General features: G+C 47.6%; 1 protein-coding gene across 1 annotated transcript; it reads left to right on the top strand.

Moving 5' to 3' along the window:
- Nucleotides 1-2,034: 2,034 nt before the first annotated feature.
- On the top strand, nt 2,035-20,672 carry CMPK1 (cytidine/uridine monophosphate kinase 1). The gene is made up of 6 exons (XM_040406926.1): nt 2,035-2,211; nt 10,917-11,063; nt 14,147-14,299; nt 15,556-15,632; nt 16,422-16,518; nt 20,024-20,672. The coding sequence occupies exons 1-6, from the start codon at nt 2,077-2,079 to the stop codon at nt 20,063-20,065; spliced, it is 651 nt and encodes a 216-aa protein (XP_040262860.1). The 5' UTR covers nt 2,035-2,076; the 3' UTR covers nt 20,066-20,672.
- The last annotated feature ends 826 nt before the right edge of the window (nt 20,673-21,498 follow it).

Here is a 21,498-nt window from a genome sequence, read left to right as displayed (position 1 = left end):
TTCTCCAGCTGATCGCTTCACCGGAAGTCACGTGGGGTATGGTATTTACATGGGGTAGGGTTTTTTGATGAAACAGGTTGCTGACCCCTGCCCTAGTCAAAGGGGCGTGTCCCAGCTGTGAATGGAAAATGTCAGAGTGTGCAGAGAGGACCCCCCCCCCCAAAGTGGTAACACCCAGCTGTCGACATTGTCTAGTACAGGCATGGCCAACCTGCGGCCCTCCAACTGTTGTAAAACTACCACTGCCACCATGCCCTGCTGTAGGCTGGTAGCTGCCGAATGAGCGCATATAACATTTATGGCCAGCTTAAAGGGAACCTGTCACCGGGATTTTGGGTATAGAGCTGAGGACATGGGTTGCTAGATGGCCGCTAGCACATCCGCAATACCCAGTCCCCATAGCTCTGTGTGCTTTTATTGTGTAAAAACAATTTGATAGATATGCAAATTAACCTGAGATGAGTCCTGTATATGAGATGAGTCAGGGAAAGGACTCCTCTCATGTTAATTTGCATATGTATCAAATCGGGTTTTTTTTACACAATAAAAGCACACAGAGCTATGGGGACTGGGTATTGCGGATGTGCTAGCGGCCATCTAGCAGCCCATGTCCTCAGCTCTGTACCCAAAATCCCGGTGACAGGTTCCCTTTAAAGGGATTCTGTCACCTCGTTTTAGGTTATGGAGCTGCGGACATGCACGGCTAGATCGCCGCTAGCATGTCTGCAATATACCGGTCCTATAGGGCTGTGTGCTTTTATTGTGCTTAAAAAATGATTTTAGAGATATGTAAATGACTCTGGTAAGGTGCCCAAGGGGCTGTACTAACCTTCTTGGTGCCCAGCCACGCCCCCCGTGAAGGAGCCCAGCGCCGCCTGCGTCCTCCGAATCTCCTCCTTGCTCACAGTTAGATCGCCGTAATCTCGCGATGCGCAGTGCCGGTATAGTGTTCCTTTCCTGTGCTGGCATCAGCCTCAGGGAAGGAACTGCGAGATTACGGCGATCTAACTGTGAGCAAGGAGGAGATTCGGAGGACGCAGGCGGCGCTGGGCTCCTTCACAGGGGGGCGTGGCTGGGCACCAAGAAGGTTCGTACAGCCCCTTGGGCACCTTACCAGAGTCATTTACATATCTCTAAAATCATTTTTTAAGCACAATAAAAGCACACAGCCCTATAGGACCGGTATATTGCGGACGTGCTAGCGGCGATCTAGCCGTGCATGTCCGCAGCTCCATAACCTAAAACGAGGTGACAGGTTCCCTTTAAGCTGGCCATACATGTTATATGCGCTCATCCGGCAGACATCTGCAGTCGGGGGGCCCCATACACATTATATGGCCAAACTTCTGGAGAGAAATAAGTTGTTGCGAGACACCTCATATGGCAGCTTATCTTCAGCAGGATCAGGCATATTGAAAACCAACATGTCCAATCCTTTTTTCCCCTAACATCTGCCATTGGAACAGTTTGGGCACCTCAATACACATTGGACGTTTGCCGACTTGGAGGGCTCATTGGACATATAGGGAGTCATTTATCAAACTGGTGTAAAGTAGAGCTGGCTTAGTTGCCCATAGCAACCAATCAGATTCCTCCTTTCATTTTGAACAGCTCATTTGGAAAAATGAAAGGTGGTATCTGATTGGTTGCTATGGGCAACTAAGCCAGTTCTACTTTACACCAGTTTGATAAATAACCCCCATGGCCAAAAGCATCCCTTGTCACCACCAGGGTGTGGACACAATCTTACTGGGTTACCATGGAATATATTATACCAAGGCATCATCAGGCAGTAATCATAAGAACATGGCTAAAATGCCTTCAAGAAGAAGAAGAATTATAATAAAAAAACAGCCTTACTAGCGTGAAGTTATTTTTAGGCAACCATACTACTGGCAATTGCCCACAGTTAAGATGAGCGCCACTGGAAGACTCGTTTTTCCTATTGAGGGACAGCTTACTCAACCAATCAGTAATCATCAGTGTAAACGAAGGGGGCGGACGTAGGTGACGTCACTTCCCTGTGAGTGACACCTCAGCAGCGGGCTGGCCGCTCCGCCCCCTCTCCCGCTCTGTATGCTTTTCCGTGCCCTGGGCGCCTTGTCCCGCTTCCCTCCAGTGTTCGCCCGCGTCGTCATGAAGCCCGTCGTAGTGTTCGTCCTTGGGGGTCCGGGAGCCGGGAAGGGGACCCAGTGCGAGAGGATAGTGGAGGTGAGTGTTAGACTGTCATGACGGGGCCCGTCCTGCTCATTCATTGTTAGGCGTGGCTGTTGTGGAACTACAAGTCTCAGCAGGCCGGTGGTCACAGGAAACAGTCGACCAAGGGTTAAAAGATTAGTGTTGTGGGTGAGACTGCGCCTGTTTATGGAGAATTGTTACAATTTGTGACAAAAAAAGAAACGAAATTTGAGATTGATGCAGAATTTTCGGACCTTTCTGCCTTAAATTTTTGGCTTGACCGCACTGGGAAATGTAGGCCTCAGGCGCACGAACGTATTTTCTTTCTGTGTCCGTTCTGTATTTTTTTGGACTGTATACGGAACCATTCATCTCAATGGGTCCGCAAAAAAAAAAAACGCAAGTTACTCCGTGTGCATTCCCTTTCCGTATGTCCGTGTTTCCGCAACAAAATAGAACATGTCCTATTAGGCTCCATTCACACGTCCGTAACAGCGGCAGTGTGCGTTCCGCATTTTGCGGACTGCACATTGCCGGCACTAATAGAATATGCCTAGGACATGTTCTATTTTTTTTTGGGGGGAACGGAAATGCAGACCCGGAAGTGCGGGTCCGCATTTCCGAAGATGGGTCGCACAACATAGAAATGGACTGCTCCGCAATTCCGTTCCGCAAAATGCGGAACGAAATTGCGGACGTGTGAATGGACCCTTGGGCTCCATTCAGACGTCCATAGAATGTGTCCGCACCCGTTACGCAATTATCTGGAATGGGTGCGGACCCATTCGTTCTCTATGGAGCAGAAATGGATGCGAAAGACTGTGTGCTGTCCGGAGCGCGGCCCCGAACTTCCGGTCCGCGGCTCTTGGAAAAAATAGAACATGTCCTATTTTTGTCCGCAATTGCGGACAAGAATAGGCAGTTCTATGGGGGAAGGGGGTGCCGGCCGGGTGTATTGCGGGTCCGCAATACACTACACACGTGTGAATGGACCCTTATTGTCTGCATATTGGGGACCAGCTGTTCAATATGGACAATCACAATACATTAGTAAGGCTACTTTCACACTTGCGGCAGAGAGATCCGGCAAGCAGTTCCGTCGCCGGAACTGCCTGCCGGATCAGGCAAAATGTATGCTAACTGATGGCATTAGTAAGACTGATCAGGATCCTGATCAGTCTTAAAAATGCCTGATCAGTCGAAAAAATGCATTGAAATGCCGGATCCGTCTTTCCGGTGTCATCCGGCAAAAACGGATCCGGCATTTATTTTTTCACCTTTTTTTCAGTCTGCGCATACCGGAAGGACGGATCCGGCATTCAGGCAAGTCTTCAGTTTTTTTAGCCGGAGATAAAACCGTAGCATGCTACGGTTTTCTCTTTTGCCTGATCAGTCAAAACGACTGAACTGAAGACATCCTGATGCATCCTGAACGGATTGCTCTCCATTCAGAATGCATGGGGATATGCCTGATCAGTTCTTTTCCGGTATAGAGCCCCTGTGACGGAACTCTATGCCGGAAAAGAACAACGCAAGTGTAAAAGTAGCCTAAGTGCCTTGTATTAAATGTATCTACATGATAAATGACGTGCTGAAGTGAGACAACCCCCTTTAAAGGGGTTATCCCATCTTAGACGAGGGCGGCATATTGCTAGGATATGCCCCCATTGTCTGATAGGTGCGGGTCCCACCACTGGGACCCGCACCTACAAGGAGAACGGAGCGGAGAAAGTTGAGGAGGGCGCATGCGCAGCCGCCCTCCATTCATTTCTATGGAGCCGCCGAAAATAGCCGAGCGCTGGCTCGGCTATTTCCCTCGGCCCCATAGAAATGAATGGGAGCGGTGGCCGCGCATGCGCGGTGCGCTCCCATTCGCTTCAATGGGAGAGGCGGGGAGCTGCGCCTGGTGGTGGACAGACCCTGGGAAACCCGGGGTTCCTCCAGCCACAACTCTCCTTGTAGGTGAGGGTCTCAGAGGTGGGACCCGCACCTATCAGACGATGGGGGCATATCCTAGCGATATTCCCCTATTCTCTAAGATGAGACAACCCCTTTAAGTATCAACCTCAGATTTCTGCTGTGGAAATTCACATTAGATTTCATACAGATGTGTGAACAGAGCCTTATACTGCTGCGGTGTTTACTGCAACAAAGTTGTCACCCAGCTTTCTCAGAATCGGAAAGGAGGTACAGTAGAATGACGCCATAAGAGGAAGAGTCCGGGAGATTACTCTCTATCAGGTTGTGTACACGTGTTGCGGTGATTCTGAAAAATTGCTGCCAAGACCACAGGGTGTGAACAGAACCTTATGATGACGTGTCTGATTACTGGAGAACTTGCAGACTCCGCTTCTTGGCGTGACCAGGGTGTGTCCTGAGCAAGACGTGTCGTTACAGCGGGATCGCCCTGCAGTCAGCCGGTGTCAGGCGCAGATTTCTGCTGATGGGCAATCTCTGCTAGTCGGTATAGGGCAATCACATCTCAAAAGTGGGTTCTGTGCCTATTCTTTCATTACCCTTTGACAAAATCTGCTCCTGGGAAAGCTGGGTGAAGACTGTTATGGCCTCCCCTCTGGCTGGAGATGCTACACGCATTTCTCTGCTTCTGAATGCTAATCAGTGGAGGGTGTACTGCTCCATATATCTAGGCAGATGATCCATTCAGGATGTTGGAAAAGCTGGGTGGCCATGATGACAAGTGACAGATGACACCAGGAGTTACGTTTCCTGGGATTTGCTTAGTTCAGGCATGCTCAACCTGCGGCCCTCCAGCTGTTGTAAAACTACAACTCCCACAATGCTCTGCTGTAGGCTGATACCTGTAGGCTGTTCGGGCATGCTGGGAGTTGTAGTTTTGCAACAGCTGGAGGGCCGCAGGTTAAGCATGCCTGGCTTAGTTCTAAAGGAAGATGCCATACGTTATGTGTGGCCCTCGTGGGGGGAAGGGGGGTTTTGTACCCAGTGTAAGGTCTGGGAGCGGACACCATTGCGGAGTGAGGTCCTCTGGCCAGACACTTGGGTGCCAGCCAGCCTGGTCTCCCAAAACGTGACGCCCTCTGCCCTGTGTGTACAGTGGGTTGTGTAAGGATTTGTGCAAACTTGGTTTTGGTGATGTTTCAAGGTCTTTTTAATACTGCAGGACCTTCATGTCCAGTACATGTCCAGAGACACAAGAGTCCAATGCGAGAAACGCAGCGTGTGTCAGTGAGAGGTCCTGTTCTGGCCTCTGCTCCTCTGACCGGATTGTACAGCATTATACTGATTTATAATGCTCTGTAACCACTATTGTATTACAGGAATATAATGCTGTTCAATCAAGCAGATGATGGTCGGGAAGTGTTTCTTCCCGACAGTCGCCTGCTTGTCGGTGGCAGTGAGGGTTGCATTTACATGCAGCGATCTCCTCTACAGTTTAGGGAGGAGCGATTCTTAATACCATCGCTCGTCGCATGTTTGTCGGCAGCAGAGGCTGTTCAGACTCCACCATCTGCTGCCGGCAAATGATGATTTTTGGTGACTGCGTCACTGCACAAACTATCTGTTACCCGATGAACATGTGTTTCGCTTGTTCATAGGGTGATAGGCGGCATCTTTATACCGGCAGATCATCCCTCACGAGCGTCTCTATGAAAGGCCGATGTTCAGCCAGTGTAAAGGGACCTTAAAACCCCTTGCAGACGAACGTGTCCGGATGCGTTCAGTAAAAACTGCGCGATTTTGCAAGCAAATCTATTCATTTTTGTCTTCGATCGCGCTCAGTTGTTCAGTTTTTATCGCACGGGTGCAATGCAATTTAATGTGTTTTGCACGCACGTGATAAAAAAACTGAATGTATACAAACATCATCTCTTAGCAACCATGCGTGAAAAACGCATTGCATCCGCACTTGCTTGCGGATGCGATTTTCACACAGCTCCATTCACTTCTATGGGGCCAGCGTTGCGTTAAAATCGCAGAATATAGAACATGCTGCGATTTTCACGCAATGCAAGATGTACACAGCCCCATTGAAATGAATAGGTCTGGATTCCGTGCGGGCGCAATGCGCTTGCATTACGCATTGCACCCGCGCGGAATACTCGCTCGTGTGAAAGGGGCCTTACAGTCTATTTTATACAACAGAACTCCTTTTTCTGCTGCTGGAGCCACTATGTGCACACGTTACATTACTGATCCTGTACTGATCGTGTTTTCCTGCATTATACTCCAGAGCTGCACTCACTATTCTGCTGGTGGAGTCACTGTGTACATATATTACTTCTCTTGCACTGATCAGAGTTACATCCTGTATTCTACTCCAGAGCTGCATTCACTATTCTGTTATGACGTCACTTTGACACACATTACTTCTCTGGCATTGATCCTGAGTTGCATCCTGTATTATACTCCAGAGCTGCACTCACTGTTCTACTGGTGGAGCCACCTTGTACAGTCGTGGCCAAAAGTTTTGAGAACTACATAAATATTGGAAATTGGAAAAGTTTCTGCTTAAGTTTTTATAATAGCAATTTGCACATACCACAGAATGTTATGAAGAGTGATCAGATGAATTGCATGGTCCTTCTTTGCCATGAAAATTAACTTAATCCCCAAAAAACCTTTCCACTGCATTTCATTGCTGTCATTAAAGGACCTGCTGAGATCATTTCAGTAATTGTCTTGTTAACTCAGGTGAGAATATTGACGAGCACAAGGCTGGAGATCATTATGTCAGGCTCATTGTGTTAAAATGGCAGACTTGACATGTTAAAAGGAGGGTGATGCTTGAAATCATTGTTCTTCCATTGTTAACCATGGTGACCTGCAAAGAAACGCGTGCAGCCATCGTTGCGTTGCATAAAAATGGCTTCACAGGCAAGGATATTGTGGCTACTAAGATTGCACCTCAATCAACAATTTATAGGATCAAGAACTTCAAGGAAAGAGGTTCAATTCTTGTTAAGAAGGCTTCAGGGCGTCCAAGAAAGTCCAGCAAGCGCGAGGATCGTCTCCTAAACAGGATTCAGCTGCGGGATCGGAGTGCCACCAGTGCAGAGCTTGCTCAGGAATGGCAGCAGGCAGGTGTGAGCGCATCTGCACGCACAGTGAGGCGAAGACTTTTGGAAGATGGCCTGGTGTCAAGAAGGGCAGCAAAGAAGCCACTTCTCTCCAAAAAAAACATCAGGGACAGATTGATCTTCTGCAGAAAGTATGGAGAATGGACTGCTGAGGACTGGGGCCAAGTCATATTCTCCGATGAAGCCTCTTTCCGATTGTTTGGGGCATCTGGAAAAAGGCTTGTCCGGAGAAGAAAAGGTGAGCGCTACCATCAGTCCTGTGTCATGCCAACAGTAAAGCATCCTGAGACCATTCATGTGTGGGGTTGCTTCTCATCCAAGGGAGTGGGCTCACTCACAATTTTGCCCAAAAACACAGCCATGAATAAAGAATGGCACCAAAACACCCTCCAACAGCAACTTCTTCCAACAATCCAACAGCAGTTTGGTGAAGAACAATGCATTTTCCAGCACGATGGAGCACCGTGCCAAAAGGCAAAAGTGATAACTAAGTGGCTCGGGGACCAAAACGTTGACATTTTGGGTCCATGGCCTGGAAACTCCCCAGATCTTAATCCCATTGAGAACTTGTGGTCAATCCTCAAGAGGCAGGTGGACAAACAAAAACCCACTAATTCTGACAAACTCCAAGAAGTGATTATGAAAGAATAGGTTGCTATCAGTCAGGAATTGGCCCAGAAGTTGATTGAGAGCATGCCCAGTCGAATTGCAGAGGTCCTGAAAAAGAAGGGCCAACACTGCAAATACTGACTCTTTGCATAAATGTCATGTAATTGTCGATAAAAGCCTTTGAAACGTATGAAGTGCGTGTAATTATATTTCACTACATCACAGAAACAACTGAAACAAAGATCTAAAAGCAGTTTAGCAGCAAACTTTGTGAAAACTAATATTTGTGTCATTCTCAAAACTTTTGGCCACGACTGTACCTGCATTACATTACTTATCCTGTATTATACTCTAGAGCTGCACTCACTAGTCTGTAGACTTCAGAGCTGAAATCTTCTAGCATGCCTGCTTTTGTTGCACCCACTGGTTAGCGTTCTCGGAGGTGTAGTCTTTACACCAGGTTCTGCAGAGAGTAATCTGATCTAGGAATAACTGCACCCAGGGGGTGTCATAGCTGATGACTGTGTCTGAAGACCAGCTCGACAACAGCAGATCTAGGTGACGCCTCCTGTTGTAGCTTTTGCTCCCTTTTTGTCACGTGTACAGTTACCTCTGTGCTTTGATGGAAACTTTACATTTATGTAGAAAAATCATTCTAGACTTATCTGCGGGCTGTATCAGCAGTGGTCCGGAGCTTTAACGCTGCTGATGCCCTAAATAAAGGGGTCCACGCAGTAAGGGGCTGCATACCCTCAGCTGCTGGGTTCCTATCGCTTCTCTGCTTTTTTCTTTTGTACTTGGCATTTGGGTTTTTGGAAATAAATTCAAAGACAAAGGTCCTGGAACACTTAGATTTATGGCAGCGATCTCTAACCTGCTAGGAGAAGGTGGTATGTGTGTAGATGGGTAGATTACTGAAAGCTTACATGGACTGCTTCATCTCTCCCTGCTGACGGGGTCTGAAAGGTGAGTACATAAGGGGCAGGGTTGGGACTTCTGTATTAGGCTACTTTCACACTAGCGTTTTGGCTTTCCGTTTGTGAGATCCGTTCAGGGCTCTCTCACAAGCGGTCCAGAACGGATCAGTTTTGCCCTAATGCCTTCTGAATGGAAAAGGATCCGCTCAGAATGCATCAGTTTGCCTCCGTTCCGTCTCCATTCTGCTGCTTGCAGCGTTTTGGTGTCCGTCTGACGAAACTGAGCCAAACGGATCCGTCCTCTCACACAATGCAAGCCAATGGGGACAGATCCGTTTTCCATGACACAATCTGGCACAATAAAAAACGGATCCGTCCTCCATTGACTTTCAATGGAGTTCATGACTGATCCGTCTTGGCTATGTTACAGATAATACAAACGGATCTGCACCAAACGCAAGTGTGAAAGTAGCCTTAGGTGCTGGTGGTCTGCTGCTCCTACTCTTTGAGGCGATGGACCTGTGGGGGTCCTGGCTGTGGACTACTCTTTGAGGCGATGGACCTGTGGGGGTCCTGGCTGTGGACTACTCTTTGAGGCAATGGATCTGTGGGGGTCGTGGCTGCGACTACTCTTTGAGGCGATGGACCTGCGGGGGTCCTGGCTGTGGACTACTCTTTGTGGCGATGGACCTGCGGGGGTCCTGTCTGCGACTACATAGAGAGGAGATAGGCTTGCTGAGAATACTAGAAAGGGGGAACCTTGCTCTGACCACTTAAAGAGAGTTAGGGGGGTCCTCAGAGACGCAAACCGTGCTGTGATTACTGGGAATATGCTGAGCTGGGGGAAGAGATCTAATTATTGGAGGCATTTGTGAACTGCAGTAAAACTGGAAACAGGGTAAAATTGTGGCAAAAAAAAGCTTGTGTACAGTAATGTGCAGACCTATGTAGTCTTGTCCTCCTGCCAAACCAGCATTCCAGATTAGCAGGAATTCATCTGATAGTCCAGTATTGGTAGGACGACTGCTCTCAGAGGACCTCTCCTCTCCTGACATGTCTGTTTTAGTAACTACTTGCATTGCCCATGTAATACCAATTCTGGGGCATCTGTTCTTATGTCTCTATGTTTTGACATTCTTCTCTTATTCCTGCTAGAAGTTTAGACCGTAGAGATAGGTGTTACCAGTTGAGGGGTTTATCCCTGCACAGTCTAAGGCTACTTTCACACTCTCGTTTTGTGCGGATCCGTCGTGGACGGATCTGTTCAGATAATACGACTGTCTGCCTCCGTTCAGAACGGATCCGTTTGTATTATCTTTAACATAGCCAAGACGGATCCGTCTTAAACACCATTGAAAGTCAATGGAGGACGGATCCGTTTTCTATTGTGCCAGATTGTGTCGGTGAAAACAGATCCATCCCCATTGACTTACATTGTGTGTCAGGACGGATCCATTTGGCTCAGTTTCATCAGACGGACCCAAAAACGCTGCAAGCAGCGTTTTGGTGTCTGTCTCCAAAGTGGAAAGCAGACGGAACGGAGGCAAACTGATGCATTCTGAGCGGATCCTTTTTCATTCAGAATGCAAACTGATCCGTTTCGGACCGCTTTTGAAAGCCCTGAACGGATCTCACAAACAGAAAGCCAAAACGCTAGTGTGAAAGTAGACTAACACTGGCAGCAGCAATTGGATAGGTTCAAGCTTTGCAGGGACCCCCCCCAGTTGTTAACACCCTTCTGTACCTATATCCATAAACTTTGTTATTACATGGGGAATGCAAGTAGTTACTAAAAAAGACATGTCTGGGGCGGTGACAGGTCCTCCTTAAATGGGGTTTCCAGAACCTCAGTATAGGTCATCAAAATCTTATCGGTGGGGGTCTGACTACTGACGTCGGGTCCATCGCTCTCGTGGCCTTTGCGCAGTCCCATTTAAGTGAACCGCTATACAGGGTACGGCGCTATGCACGGTATACGATGCAGAAGTCACAGCACTTGTTCCTCCCCGTGACTGCTCCTTCGGCAGGGATAGGAGGCAGGAGCCGTTACTTGCCTCTAGGAGGCGTTGCTGAGCAGCTATATGTACATTCTGTGTTAGTCTATGCTTTTCGTATAGTTTACTGTGACTGAAGCGAATTTTCTTTCTATTTTTAGAAATATGGCTACACCCATCTGTCCGCTGGAGACTTGCTTCGTGACGAGAGGAAGAGGCCAGGCTCTGAATACGGGGAACTGATCGAGTCTTACATTACAGACGGGAAGATAGTCCCGGTAGAGATCACCATTAGCCTGCTGCAGAGGGTAAGTAGTCCCAGACATGGCCGCTGACCTCCCGTAGACATGTGCTATGGACACAAGTCCTTGTCCTGTGCACCTGACCACGGCACGTCTTCATTCTGTTCTTATGAACCTGTATAAAAAGTAAAAACCATTATATGAATATGGCCCACAAACAACTTCTTCACCTATCCACTGGAGCCTGACCGCTGGGGACCTCCGAATGCCTTTTGTGAATGGAGCGGTGGTCCCCATGTCTGTCGACTGCTCTGTTCACTTCTGTGGCAATGACAGAGCTTGGTCCCATAATAAATGGAGCGGTGATCGCACCCCCCCCACTCCATTCACACAAGGGTTCTCATGATCGCAGGGGTTGCAGCTGCAGCAAATCACAGTCCCATTCCAGTAGGAATCCACTTATTTATTTATTTTCCACACGGATTTGAAATCCACGTCAAACAGTGTGGAAAACGCAGCCGGGTATCTGTTCGCGGATTACTCCTATAAGATGGGGCTGACCCATGATCAGATCTGCAGCACAAACTACAAACCTGTTACAGAAATCCTAGTGTGAGCCTCAGGTTTCTGCCAAGGTTTCAAATTGTCAAATTTGCTGGATGTGTATTTTAGGCCGAATGCACACGGCCGTGTTCCGCGGCCGAGAGCGGTCCGTGGTGTGCCGGGCTGGATTCTTGTTCAGAGCTGGAGCGCACGGCGTCATTGGTTGCTATGACGCCGTGCGCTTCATGCCGCCGCTGCTGTACAGTAATACTCGTATAGATCATACGAGTGTATTACTGTAGTGCAGCGGCGTCATAGCAACCAATGACGCCCGTGCGCTCCTGCTCTGAACAGGAATCCAGCCCGGCATACCACGGACCGCTCACGGCCGTGTGCATTCGGCCTTAGGCTGTGTGAACACACCCTGATCAGACAGAGCGTCTACGTGACTCATAGGTTTAGGTATCCCATTGCACTTTGTATCCATCAGGTGTATCTACAATAAGTGATAGCACTGCCGGCGAATGAGCGCTTGTGGTACGGGGTGATATCTGTCGGCAGTGTTAATCAACGAGCACCAGAAGTCACTTTTGATTAATGGGGGGTTGGTTACAAGCAGGGGGTCCCTACTTGATGCACATACATGCTGGTTCTAATATGTTACACCCACTCTCTCTCTTGGCACGTAGTGTAGAGGGTTCATTTTAAATGGGTTTTCCAGAATTTTGGCATTATGTCCTTCCCTTATATCTGATTGGTGGAGGTCCGACAGCTTGGCCAATCAGCTGTTTGAAGAGGCTGTGGTGTTCCAGTGAGCGCTGCAGCCTCCTCACTGCATACCATGCACAGCGCCATACATTGTGTAGTGGCAGTGTTTGGTATTGCAGCCCAGGCTCATTCACTTGAATGGGAGTGAGCTGCACCTAGGCCATGCCACCAATGAAAGTGACGTTATTGGCCTAGGAGGAGGCTGCGGCGCTCACGGTTTATTCTAACAGCTCATCAGCGAGTGTGCTAGGAGTCGGACCCCCACTGATCAGACATTGATGACCTATCCTGAGGATACCAAATAAGTTATCAGGCTATCAATAACAAAATACAGGAAAACCCCCCTTTTAATGCAGTAGAGTAGCTGCAGTCCCTAACTTACAGGGATGTGTACTGGCGGCAGCCCCATGTCAACTCGGGATCTCCATTGCTGTTGAACTACATGGCAGCGTGTCTGCTGGACTGTGGTTTATGATCTGTATTGGGACGGCAACCAACGAGCATTTACACTCCATGAGATCAGAGTCCAATTGCTGCAAGTGTCCAGGACGCTAATATCCTGTTTTCATGTGGCTTTTTATGGAGGCCAAACGTGACTCGCACGTAGTACCGCTGTATAGAACATTTCCCTCCCGCAGTCTGTGGAAGGTTATTAGTCATGTTGCATAATTGATACCTTTCCAGGCTGCAAAACTACTGCTCCCAGCATGCCTCTGCTATGTTATCAGTGAGGTAGTGTAGTGTTAACTGAGAGGTAGTCCAGATAAAGGGATTTTTTTTAACTGCTGACCTTTCCTCTGGTCTGCTTGGTATCACAGCTCGGCCGCATTCACTTCTGTGGGCTGAGCTGTGCCTAGGCCAGTGTTTCCCAACCAGCGTGCCTTCAGCTGTTGCAAAACTATAACTCCCAGCATGCCCGGACAGCCTTTGGCTGTGCAGGCATGCTGGGAGGTGTAGTTTTGCAACAGCTGGAGGCACGCTGGTTGGGAAACACTGGCCTAGGCAATGTGACCGACATCAACGTAACTACAACTGCCCATCCTGTTCACTTGGCAACTGATTGGTGGGGGTGCCGAGAGTCATATCAATATCATAGCTCTGCACAACCCCTTTAAGTGCCCCCTGGGCTGACCCAAGCTGCTCAGTGCACTCTTGTCTGCCCCTCCCTCTCCTTCTTGGTTGACAAGGAAATGAGGGATGACTATGCAGGAACTTGGCCCTGTCAATCAAGGAGAGGAAGGCAGAGCAAGCAGGAGGAGCAGGGGCGCACAGTGGCTTGGGCCCGGCCTCGGTGCCCTTAACTGCTGATTTGCATAAGGATTACAACTACTTTTTTGCTCCAAAATGAAACCGTGGGATTCTAAGTGAAAGGTATCATTGCATTGAGGCCTTGTGCCTGTTTATCAGTGAATTCCTGGTGACTGATACCCTTTAAGGTATGGTCATACCTCTAAGGCTGGCCATGCCCATTAGATGGCTGTCGCCCGATCGTTCCTTTGCACGGTAGCATTATCTCCTAACTACCCCATACGTATGCATACTGTGCTCGGTCGAGAGTGCATGTCTTCTCATTTGAGAGAGGGAAGAAAAGGATCGGGCATGTTGAAATCCAGTGGCCTGATCCTTCTGTCCTCTGGCATCTGCTTTGGGGGAAGAGTCAGGAGCAGCAGACGTATGCCATTGTATATTGTGGCATCGTCTGGTAAATGGGGGCCCAATGGATGCATCCAGCACGTGTGCCAGGGAAGCTAAATGTAATGCTATATACACTGTATGTGCAGGTTCTAGTGGTTTAACGCGTAGATTCTTCTGATGCATAATCTTTCTTTATGGTCCAGGCAATGGAGGAAACCATGGCCGCAAATACTGCAAAGAATAAATTCCTTATCGACGGTTTTCCCAGGAACAAGGACAACCTGCAGGGCTGGGACAGGACCATGGATGGCAAAGCCGACGTGTCTTTTGTACTTTTCTTTGATTGCGATAACGAGGTAGGATATGTCTGATCCGTTCATCAGTCTGCCATGGCCTCTCGCACCCCTCCACGGTCTCGCACAGCTCTGTCGCTATTTATGTGAGCCTGGGGCAGCTTTTCCAGAAAAGTTCTGCAGATTTCCAATATGGTGTCGTTCTTCGCCTTTTTATTATTTCTGATTTATGTCAGTAAATGTGAACAGTCTCAATGACATCCAGAGGCTGAAAGGCTATAATACGTAACACTTCACGCAGCGGAGTGTTTGTCACATTTGTATCTGGTCTAGGCGACTCTCTATGGGCTAAATCAATGGGTAGCCCAAATCTGAGATTGAAGAGATCTAGAAAATGGTTCAGGACCCCGCTTTGTTCCACACGTGCAGGAATGTTTCCACCATTGATATCGCCGCACTTCTATGCTGCAAAATCCTCATAGTTAGGGCTCATGCACACAAACGTATTTTCTTCCTCCTTCCGTTCCATTTTTTTTTTTTTTTTTTTTTTGCCTAACGTATGCAGAACCATTCACTTCAATGCATCCGCAAAAACAACAGAAGGTACTCCGTGTGCATTCCGTTTCTGTATTTCCGTTCCACAAAAAAGTACTGCATGTCCTATTATTGTCCGCAAATCGCTGTCCGAGGCCCCACTCAAGTCAATGGGTCCGCAAAAAATACGAAACTCGCACTGAACACATCCGTATGTCATCCATATTTCATCCGTATTTTGTGGATTTATACTGTAGAAATGCTATGCCCAGCCCATATTGCTCATGTGTTTGGTGATTTAATAAGTTACCATTTCCGATCCGCAAAAAACGGATCGCATACGGAAACCCTACTGATATGTTTTGTGGAATAACGGAACGGAAGAGGACTTAAGTCAGAGAAGAAAAAAAACGGATCCGTGAAAAACGGACCGCAAAACAACGGTCGTGTGCATGAGCCCTTATATGCAGATTTCACCCCTGTATATTAAAGGGGTGAAACATTCAAATTATGCAAAATACAGTTTTTCACGCTGCTTTCATTTGCAATGTGCAAATCTGGTGCATCTGAACTCACCCCAAGAAGAGGGGCTTCCATGAAACAGAACTACCAGACAGCATGAAGATATATACTCTTACATATTGGGGTCTTTTTTACAAATCATGCATAGAAAAGTGATCAGATTTTTATTTTTTTCACTCCTATGTTATTCACTGCTTTCTTTGCGTGCTTTTCAATGCTACGGTAATATGGTCAGACGTGTCTAATAATTTCCATTTTGTTAGACTTGCATATCACGCTGCCTGGAAAGAGGGAAGTTCAGTGGAAGAAGTGACGATAACAGGGAGAGCCTGGAAAAGAGGTACATGAAGAGGGTCAACCCATGTTCAAAATATGCACACACGGAGCACAAGAACAGGGGTCTGTACTCCCCTATTTTAATTCAGTGATGAGCGTTGCCGGATATATCAAGCACTTGTACTCGGCCATCTCTGGTAATCCCATAGAGTTGAATGGAGCGACTGACACAAGTGCATGTCTGCTGCTCCATTAGGTTGGGGAGCACAGTCCCCCATTTTCACGTTCGTCAGGGACTCCAATAGTCGGAACCCCACTGATCGGACAACCACATCTTGTGGATAAGGGATATGTTGTCTTCATGCCTTTAACGGGGTATTCGCCTGTTATAAAATGATGCAATATCACTAGGTTATGCCATAATGTTATGAGCAGTGGGGTCGTGACCTTTGGGACCCCCACCATTTCTAAGAATGAAGAATGGGTTATGCTGGGGTGTCTGTGATGGCAAAAACCAGTGAAGTGGACACACCACTTAATCAGTACTACTGCCCCTTCACTTTATAATAGGGATACCCCCCCCTTCTCCCCATTCAGAAAACTCTTTAGTTGCCAAAACATTTGTCTAGTGTTAAACAGTTATTAGGAGAGGGAGGAGGGGGATGCAGCTGCAGTTTTATCTGCTTTATCCTGTGGATGAGATCGCATTTTGCTAAAAAGGCAAGTGGTCATCCCTGGACCACTGAAATAACAGGGAGCTATCCAAATTACTGTAACTCTAAAAAATACAGGAAGGGAATAAATTACATCTTTAAAGTGAAGTGTCTGAGCTGTGTTCTCCTTTATGTTGCAGGATTCAGACGTACCTTCAGTCCACCAGGCCCATCATTGATCTGTATGAGCAAAGAGGAAAAGTCCGAAAAGTTGATGCCTCACACTCTGTAGATCAGGTTGGTTACAGCTTGCACATAAATATTGTGTAAAATCTTGTGGTGGTGACCCTAAAACCGATGTATCTTACTTGGTGTAAATACGGATCCAGTGCTTAAAGGGAACCTGTCGTCAACTATATGCTGCCCATACTAACGGCAGAATAAAGTAGAGACAGGTGAGATGATTTCGGCGGTCTGTCATTTATAAGTTAAAAGTAAGTGGTTGCCGAGAACAAACATCACAATCATTGCAGACTGGGCATAGAAAAGAGTCCTGGCCACCTGAGAAGAGTCCTGGTCATTCAGGAATTCCTGCTCTCCTGCTGATGGCTGACCGTCTAATACCGAGTCTTCTCCCTTTCTCTCTAGGAGAGAACTGCCAATCATCAGCAGATGGGCGGGGACAGCAGGAGATTAGGAATAACCAGGACTCTTAAGTAGATTTGACTCTTTTCAAGGCCTGGGCTGCAATGATTATGATGTTGGTTCTCAGCAACCACTTACTATTAGCTGATGAGTGACACACCGCTGACATCAGCATTTCTGTCACTATTTTATGCTGCCCTCAGCGAGGTCAGCATCAAGTTGATGACTGGTTCCCTTTTAAAGGGGTTGTCCAGCCTTGGAGCTGATAACCCCTGGCGTCCCGCCATGAACATAAAATCCACTTGCCTATCTGCAGTCCAGCCGCTTCTTCGTTCCTGCCAGGAGCAGGAAGCGGTTTGGTCCTGTGACTGCTGTGGACAATCAGAGGCCTCGGCGGTGACAGCGCTATGAACGGTATAGAACAAATTTGTTCACACCGGGTGTCTGCTGTGTATAGGGTTCCCACCCCAGTCGTAATATAGTAAAAATCACAGCAGTAAAGGAGATTCCTTAAATTGCGATTTATTTTGTGATGGTTAAATGCGACAATAACGTGTCAACACGTTTTCGGCTATATTAGCCTTCACCAGACACTATTGCTTTTCTTTTCATAGTGTCATATACATCTACAAGGTATTGACCTAAACATATAACATATATAACATACCATGGACGACAATTGACATAAAAAAAACTTAAAACATAAAGAAAATGGCAAGCGGATAATCCAGTGAGATGATATAATCTAATATATTATACAGAGCTGTGATTTTTCAGCTACACAGTGTTACACTAGTAAACATAATCAGATATAGATGTATTGCAGACTGGTTCCCAGGTAGATGAAATGGTCCTTGAGATGTATAGTCAAGGAAGGAGTCATAGGATACCAGGTATGAGACATGTATAGATTCCTACAGTTCCAGTATAGTGGGGGTTAAATCCTTATCATTTACAGACAGACAAATCAGATAGACATAAGAAACTGGTTATAATAATACTAATGTTATACACATGAGAGAGCCTCATCCCCAATCAGGAGGACCTATCAGTGCCGCTTGATGGTGGAGTATTAGGATAGGAAGACACACATACAGGTAAGGTGCTGTCAGCACCAGTGGTTCCGTGTGTGCCCATAGCAGTGTTCCACACTGCTTTAAAAGATGCCGAGAAGCGCGCCTAGACGGTGGGCGGACCTGGAGGCTGGTGCACGTGTGACGCCGTGCATTCCATTTGCCGGAAGTAGATCGGCAAATGGAACGCATCGGGCGCTATGAACGGTACATCAGTCTAATCACACTTTGGCCCCTGAGGCCTGTGATTGGCTGCGATGGTCACGGGACCAAGCCACTTCCTGGTTCTGCTGGGAATGGAGCAGCATCGGGACCATGGACAGGCGACTGGGGTTTTTTTTGTGGACAGGGGAGGACCCCAGGAGTTGTCCACTTTGCACAATTTATTTTTGTTAGAAGGGTCCCCCTGACATTTGGGTCATGTGGTGCTCTCCTGTATTCTGTGGGGTACATGGCAGCAAATGTTCGAGACTCCTGCCTTTCCACCACAGGACAGGTGAAGCATTGTAATTGGGCTGTCCATGTAATGCAGAGATGTGCCTGGTCCTCCAGCGGCGTTCTTTGTACAGTAGTTCCTCTCTGCTTGGCCAGTAGATTAGGGTACTGTACAGCGGCAGCCACTTGGTACAGCTAAAGACAGAGCTGAAAACTCAAATTAACTGCACTACTATTTACATCATGTACCTTAGTGATGGGAGTGCTTCTTTAAAGGAGTATTCCAGCTAGGGGTGGGCGATATAAACGATATAAATCTGGCCAACGATAGAGATTTCGTTTATATTGCAGATCTCAGTAGAAAATGGCATGCGCCGCTCTCGGCACTCACCATGTTTTCCTGAGCCGGCACAGTGGAGAAGGAGGGAGTCCCTCCCCCCCCACTGTGTGCGGCTGCCGCTGACCACCAATGAGAACAGAGAGGAGGAGGGACTATGGCCACTGCGCCACCAATGAGAGGAGGAGGGGAGGGACTGAATACAAACGTAGCCTCCATATGGCGGCCATATCCCATACCCGGCCTCTATTACTGCGCACCGTGACCTTCCACAATTAACACCTCAGGTCCTGAGGGGTTAATTGCGGCAGATCACGGCGCGCAGTAATAGAGGCCGGGTATGGGATATGGCCGGCATATGGAGGCTACGTTTGTATACGGGCATATTAACTATTCATTGGTGGCGCAGTGGCCACAGCCCCTCCCTTCTACTCCCCCTCTTCGAATTATTATATTAATTGCGGCCCCCCTCCCCCTCCACACGATTAAATCATTGGTGGCAGTGGCCCCAGGGTGGCAGCTTCTGATCGGAGCCCCAGCAGTGTAATTGTTACCATGGCAGCCAGGACGCTACCGAAGCCCTGGCTGCCATAGTCGGCTCCCTGCTGCTGTGTGTACTATGCACAGGGCAGCAGGGAGAGTGTGAGGTCCTAATCACCCTGATAGAGCTCTACTAGGGTGAATAGGACAAGGGTTCTAGCCCCTGAGGAGGCTAAAAGTTATTAAAAATAAAAAAGTTTACCCATCCCCCCCCCCCCCCCCCCCCCCCAAAATATAGAATATATTGCGATATATATCGCACATGCTTAAAATTATATCGCAATATAGATTTTAGGCCATATCTTCCAGCCAGAACATGTCACCTATCCAATGAACCTTGTGGATTGCCAAAAAGTTGAACCTCCTGTAAGGCTGCAGTTAGAAGTTTGAATGGATCGAATGTCATGAATGACGCTCCTTTTTAAGATCTGTGATACTTTAAAAAAATATGGCAGAGTGCGATGATGATGGGAGCAGCATTTGGCTTTTTCCATTCTATTGTTTTGTGCCGGGGCCATAGACTTGAATGGAGCACAGGGTGCATGCTTACCCACCGCTCCAGTCAATCTTCTCCTAGCTCCGGTCTTGCTGCTGGAGGGCACCCTAACAACTGGTTTGGGCCCCACGGTTCGGATCTCCACTGATCTTTCTTTGAATCGCGTTCCGGCTCGGATACCCCCTTAACTAAAAAAAATTCCTTACTAGGGCATTTGTAAATGGGTTTTCTCAACCAGACAACCCTTTTAAGCATTTCCCTTCTTTTCTGTTGCAGGTCTTCAGCAAAGTCCAAGAAATCTTTGACCGTGAAGGATAACGAGACTCAGTCATACCCATCATCAACTTTATTCATTGCTTCGTCGATATCTATTTTTTTTTTTCTATTTTTTTTTAATGTAAGCACTGTAATACTCGGTGTCGTCGTATTGCGATGTCTCCTTTCTTTCTGTCTACCATTCTCATCTTCAGGTTTTCACTACACGTCAGGCTCTACTGTCCCTGTATCTGAGGTGCGGAGCTCAGCCGTGGGGTTGGAAGGGTTAATCGACCTCAGCAAATGACCCTTTTATATTTATTCAGGAAATGGGCAAAATATATTTTATGATAAACTGTGGGAATGCGATTCTCTTCCTTTCAGAGTGTTAGAAGGTGAAGTGGGGGTCATCTGTACCTAACCTCAGGCAGTGGCATGTGCCAGGGGCGGCTCTGGTCTCTAGTGGATTGACTGGCATTCACCGTTCTTGGTGTGCGGCACAAGAATCGTCCGCTTTCGGTGTAACGCCACTTTTAATATAAGTCGTTAGTCCGATTTATTAGTCACTGCAGAGCAATAAGCTTCTTTTTAGGAAGAACCTCTTGACTGTTGCCCTAAAGGGGGTATCTGGGCAGTGGGCACAATAAAGCGATGTAGCTGCTGAGTTTTATAATGTGCACAGTATATGGCGCTGTCTTGTTCTGTCGTGTTATCACAGCACACAAAAGAAACAAATGACTTATTCAACTGCTACAACTATGTTTGAGGGCAGGGAGGAGAATCTCAATGTTTCTCACTTCTCGCCTGCCATTTATAGAAATATTTAATATGGAAGTACATGACTTCATATGTGAAGGGTTAACGTTTGCAAGCAGCGTTGTACTGTTGCCATCCGAGCCCACATTCCTGGATGATCACATTCCTCCAGGTTTGGTGCTGATCTGTAATAGGCGGCCACGAACCATGAGATGCCAACCTCCTGTTGCTTGTCTATACCAACAAGATGGGGGAAATTCAAGTAGGTGTGAGGCTAAGGATTTAGCAACATTATAGGGGTTGTCCCACCTTTTGGATAGGGGGATAAGTGACTAATTGGCAGGGGATCTGACCAGTGGGGTCCTCGACGATCATTATTGGGGGTGCCTTAATTTCCCCATTTGAATGGAGTGTCAGACACGCACTTATGGGAAAACATTCAGTAACACTTAGGCCTCATGCACACGGCCGAGAGCGGTCCGTGGTAACCCGGCCGGGATTCCTGCTGACAGCAGGAGTGCACGGCGTCATTGGTTGCTATGACGCCGTGCGCTTCATGCTGCCGCTGTACTACAGTAATACACGTATGATCTATACATGTGTGAGGCCTTATAGTCATCTAATCTCTCCTTGTTCCCTGCTTAGGAGTCCATTGAGCTGTCCTAATCAGTAATGTATGCACAGGGAAGCCTCAGCACGACACGATTCCTTTAAGAATGTCTGATGCCAAACAAATAAGA

Source organism: Bufo bufo, chromosome 9 (assembly GCF_905171765.1).
Source record: "Bufo bufo chromosome 9, aBufBuf1.1, whole genome shotgun sequence".
Taxonomy (NCBI): Eukaryota; Metazoa; Chordata; class Amphibia; order Anura; family Bufonidae; genus Bufo; species Bufo bufo.
The sequence above is the reverse complement of the archived record's forward strand: the minus strand, read 5'-3'. Positions and strand labels throughout refer to the sequence as shown.

What these genes read in the sequence shown, in the direction of transcription:
- CMPK1 (XM_040406926.1), top strand. Translation starts at nt 2,077, where the DNA reads ATGCTTTTCCGTGCCCTGGGCGCCTTGTCCCGCTTCCCTCCAGTGTTC. An exon ending in TCTTTGATTGCGATAACGAG is followed by an intron (nt 14,300 to 15,555) that starts GTAGGATATGTC and finishes CCATTTTGTTAG; the next exon opens with ACTTGCATATCACGCTGCCT. An exon ending in CCTCACACTCTGTAGATCAG is followed by an intron (nt 16,519 to 20,023) that starts GTTGGTTACAGC and finishes TTTCTGTTGCAG; the next exon opens with GTCTTCAGCAAAGTCCAAGA.